The sequence below is a fragment of the Spinacia oleracea genome, chromosome 2, assembly GCF_020520425.1.
Source record: "Spinacia oleracea cultivar Varoflay chromosome 2, BTI_SOV_V1, whole genome shotgun sequence".
In the NCBI taxonomy this organism is placed as follows: Eukaryota; Viridiplantae; Streptophyta; class Magnoliopsida; order Caryophyllales; family Amaranthaceae; genus Spinacia; species Spinacia oleracea.
The window spans coordinates 30,984,028-30,988,888 of NC_079488.1; the positions used below are offsets into that span (position 1 = coordinate 30,984,028).

The window sequence follows — 4,861 nt, forward strand, 5'->3', positions numbered from 1 at the left end:
GAGAAAGGACTGGAATTCTGTCTCACTTTGTCTCCTCAATAGGCTAGGTAATTTCTTACCTTGCAATGTTTTAAGTTGCTTCAGTTTTAGGTTTGCAATTGGTATATAATCTTCAATTTGTAGAATGACTTTGGTTGATGTTTGGATTATCCCTTTGGTATGAATTATTTTTCTAGATGAAACTTATATGGAAATAGTTCAATTGTATCATATATGTTGGTCGAAGGACTGAGGCCTGACAAGGTAGCCTTTGTGGTTGTTATATTAGTTTAAAAGGTATAAACTGATTATAATTTCAAATTTAGTTCGAGTTTGTTACTCATATTACCTCATCCAATTCACTGAAAGTATGCTCCATATAGAAGCAGATGGGTTGCAGAGAGTAAATTTATTAGCTAACCGTTTCTAGGAAGATGCTTATGTACTGTTACTTCTCCACTGCAGCAAGCCTTTCCTCTCCAGAACTAGCTGATGCACACATTTCATGGGCAACGAACAATGTGCTGACTACTGTGGTTGATGGCTTCTTTGATGTTGATCTATTACCGAGTATTGTGTCCCCGGTTCTGTTCTGCTTGCATTGACGGTGCTGATCTATTACAGTCAGTTCTAGTAATGAAGCTTTAGAGTTGTCAGAGGCTTCTGTAGTTAGGTGTTGTGAGGAGTTCGTTGTCTGTAGGGTTGTTGTAGCGGCTTCTGTTCTGGTTTCAGTAGGTTTTTAGTTGATGATGTTGCATGGCTGCTTATTTTTATTTTCTTTTAGTGTCGTGGTCTTCTATGTCTGCGTGTGGTTAGCTCGGATGTTCTGTTGCCTGCTTTTGGGCCTTCTAGCGCGAGGTTCTGCAGTCATTGTTGAGTTGTGTTTTTGCTCTTGTTTAAGCTAGTTTTTTTTGTTGTTGTTTATGGCTAGGTTAGTGTACTGAGATTTGGTCAACATGACCAATGTTGACCCATGCTTTATGATGCCTTGCCGTTCTCTTTGCTTAGCTGATATGTTGTTCTGCTGGGTTTGTGCTGACTGTTTTGTTATGGGCTATAAATTGAATAAAATGCAAAGTATATGATAGTGTTCTAACTATTCCTATTAAGATACCACTAGCCTACTAGCTCAACCGGTAGAGCATTGTGCAAATGCACAGATGTGGGTTCGAATCCCACGTGGGTTCATCTTTACTTTTTGTATTGTTTTTATTTACTTTTCGTTTGAAAACCTTTACTTTGGCCTCCATATACTCCAATTATCGGAGTTTCTATGTTATCAAAATACTTTCGAAAAATTTCTAATTTACTTTTGAGTTTTTGTAATTAGAGTTTAGGTGTGCGTTTAATTAGTTTTCTACTTTTTCATTTACTTTTTGTATTATTTTATTTACTTTTAATATGAAATGGTTTACTTTGACACACACACGTATACTTCTGTTTTATAATTTATCTCATCTTGTAGAAAGATGAAAGTCAATGACAGAGAGTTTTGTATAATTTAGCTCATCATGTATATTTTGGCTGCTACAAGTTTCATATGCCTTCCACATGCTCAGAACACTTCTTCCAGTAATTGGCAACCACATCAGGGTCCCTGCCACTCTCTTCAGACTAACACCAACAGCAGCAACACTGCATCAAGTAGAGAAGACATCCCTGACCACCACCAGCACTTTCAAAGAAACGAGCACCAACCACCTACTTCAAACCTGAAAAGAACAACTGCAGACCATAACCCCAACAAAAGCAGTCAAAGCACATGATAGAAACAAGGCAGCAGCTTAGTAAGCAATTCTGGTTGCAACTTCAGACGATTGACTGCAGTACCAAGTCAATATGAGTCAACTCGTGCAATTGCAAGTTGGCAGAACAGTGCAGGCCCCAAATAACAGCAGACTTCCACAAAATATTTGAGATACTTTGATTTTTTTTCTTGGCAAAAATTACAAACAGGAAAACACAAAAAAGAAAAAGCAACTCATTTCCTAGCTTGAATAGCTAGGTTATGAGCCTCTGAAAGTCTATCCTTATTACATTTCTCTATTCTACAATACATTAGGTAGCTAACAAGCGACAAAATATCCCTAGCAATGGCAGAAAGATCAAGACTACATTCTGGGTAACTCTTCAGAGCATCTAACACATTCAAGCAGTCAATATAAATAATCACCTTGTTATATTGGAGCTACCTTACTCTTTGAACCCCCATTAGCACCGCCTTAAGTTTAGCTTGGATAGCACAAGTAGCATTAATTCCTGTAGCCTCCTTTATAATTTCTCTACCATCATCACAAAGAATGTAACCCATACCAGCTACTGAGTATCCTTTCATTTTGTTCCACTTCCAAACTCCATCCGCAAATAGCATGACATAGTCATTCGAGCATACTCCTCTTAGAACACAAAACGGATGAGATTGTGATGAGTTAACGTTCCTTCTAGTATTGGTGCTGAATAAACTCTTCCTGAAACACGTTGCTGTAATGGCCTCCCTGACATAGATATTGGCCATTTGAATTATTTGCTCAGGATTAACATGCTGACCTCGAAAAATCACTTCATTTCTTTGTTTCCAGATTGACCAAAGATAAGCCACAAAACAAATGGCACGCGAGCTATCATGCCCGTCTTCCTTCCAGAAGTACATGAGAAAATTTCTTGTCCATTCCTCCACTCCAATATGCCTATTGTTCAGTGCTGTAATCCCTAAAGATGAGGCTTTCCATACATGGGCAGCAACAAAACAATCTCTAAAAATATGAGAGCTATCTTCTTCATGGTTCAAGCATAATACACATTGTGTATTTAGCCCCATACCTCTTATTTTCAGATTTTCCTTAACTGACAGAGCTTTATTCGATAATTTCCAAACAAATATCTTCCATTTGGGAAGCAGATTACTTTTCCAAAGTAATTTCCAAAACTGATTCTGAAATCCGTTTGCCATTTGCTCTTCCTTTTCACTAACAAGCAGACTGTAAACTGACTTAACTGAAGCTTGGCCTTTCTTATTGGCAATCCACTGATATGTGTCATCCGTATCCTCTTGAGGTATGTGAAGACTTAGTATCTCCCTTGCCGTATCTGCCTTGAATGTGCGCCATATGAGATTTTCATTCCACTCCCTTGTTGCTCCTTTAAATAGGTCTTTTACATTGTTCAACCCACCATAATCAGATTGACTAGTGTTTCTGAATTCCACTTTTCTTGAAGGAAGCCAATTATCTTGATTTATAGGTGTATTTCCTCTGATCACAGTCATGCCTATCCCTTTCTTTGCTTTCTGAACACACATGCAAAGTCCTCTGTACCCCCATGAAGATTTCTGATGAATATTGTTAGTCATAGCTGCTTCTACAGGGGATCTCTTGTAAGCTGAGGTCATGACTTTTGAAAGTAAAAGGGAGGGATTATTATGAATTCTAAATGCTTGCTTTACAAGCAAGGCATTATTGAAGCTTTCCACATTTCTCAAGCCAATACCTCCCATACCTTTTGGAATTTCCAACTTCGTTCTTCTCACCCAACATATTCCTTTTTCATTTGGCACACCCTTCCACCAATAGTGCATCAAGATAGCATCAATTTGTTTCGTGATATTCTTAGGAATAAGGAAAACAGCAAGCACGTTTGCACAAAAAGCAGCCAGAATTGCATTAATGAGAAGCAATCTTCCTGCTTGGGACAAGCACAAGTATTTCCAAGAGAGAACTTTTTTCTGAACTTTGGCCACTAAGTAATGCATAGAACGAGAAGATCTTCCATCAATATCTACATTACACCCAAGATACGTACCCAGAGTGTCCGAGCAAGGAGTTCCAAGAGTATTCTTTAGTTCACTCTTCACTGCTTCTGGAGTGTTAGGACTGAACATGACACTGGATTTACTAAAATTTATGGCTTCACCTGAAAATGTGCAAAATGAATCAATCGTCTCCCTGATTTTAGCACAGGACCGCTTATCCGCTTTAAAGCAGAACAACGAGTCATCCGCAAAAAATAGATGTGAAATATGTTAGGTTATGATACATATGATATTACATAAATCATGCGGAAACAACCATTAACCCAGGATTACATATTATTTACACATAATCATATAGCATAATTTAGATGCATACTCTTTGTTGCGTGCCTTCCCTAGCTGCGCCCGAACCGAACAAGAACAAGTCTTTAGGACTCCAAGTGTTGTCCCTCCGTAGATAGTCCACAGCACGTCCGGATCCGCCTTAAGATTGACCAACTAGAATCGCCCTTAAGGTACTAGAATTTTCGGCACTTTTGAGCAAGATGTGTGGCTGAATTTTTCTCTCAAAAACTCACTTTGAATACTTTGAAAACTCGTTATAAATTGTGAACCTAGGCCACATATTTATAGGGGTATGGAAAGGGAATTGGAATCCTATTCAGATACAAATTAATTAAACCTAGAATCCTACAAGAACTCAAATTTAATTAATTTATCAAATAGAATTAGGAATTTAATCATTAACCGAACTCTGCACGTTTTAGGAAACGTGCACGAACACAAACACTTACGCACACACACACGACAGCCACGATGGGCCGCCCATGCGTGCGTGCGAGCAGCAGCCCACGCAGCGAGGCCTGCGCGAGCCACAAGCCCACGCAAGCATCCGCGCGCGCTGCGCGCGCTGTGCGCGCTGCCACGGCCTGCTGGGCCTGGCCTTGCGCTGGGCCTGGCGTGGCTGTTTGTGTGGCGCGCTTGGCTTGCTGGGCGATGGCCTGGCTTCGTGTTGGGCCCTCGTCTGGCAGGCCTCGTCCGATGCTTATTCGTACGATACGCTTCCGATTAAATTTCCGATTCCGGAATTCATTTCCGATACGAACAATATTTAACATTTCCGATTCCGGAATT

At 39.8% G+C, this 4,861-nt stretch overlaps 1 protein-coding gene across 1 annotated transcript; it reads right to left on the reverse strand.

Annotated features, from left to right (window-relative positions):
- Positions 1 to 1,433: 1,433 nt before the first annotated feature.
- Positions 1,434 to 3,856, reverse strand: LOC130467321 (uncharacterized). Its single transcript, XM_056835796.1, has 2 exons — positions 2,172 to 3,856; positions 1,434 to 1,614 (listed from the first exon to the last, which is right to left on the reverse strand). The coding sequence occupies exons 1-2, from the start codon at positions 3,854 to 3,856 to the stop codon at positions 1,434 to 1,436; spliced, it is 1,866 nt and encodes a 621-aa protein (XP_056691774.1).
- Positions 3,857 to 4,861: the final 1,005 nt, after the last annotated feature.

Coding starts and splice junctions, on each gene's coding strand:
- LOC130467321 (XM_056835796.1), bottom strand. CDS start 3,856: ATGTTCAGTCCTAACACTCCAGAAGCAGTGAAGAGTGAACTAAAGAAT. Junction 1,615..2,171: donor ATGGGGGTTCAAAGAGTAAG/GTAGCTCCAATA, acceptor TACTTGATGCAG/TGTTGCTGCTGTTGGTGTTA.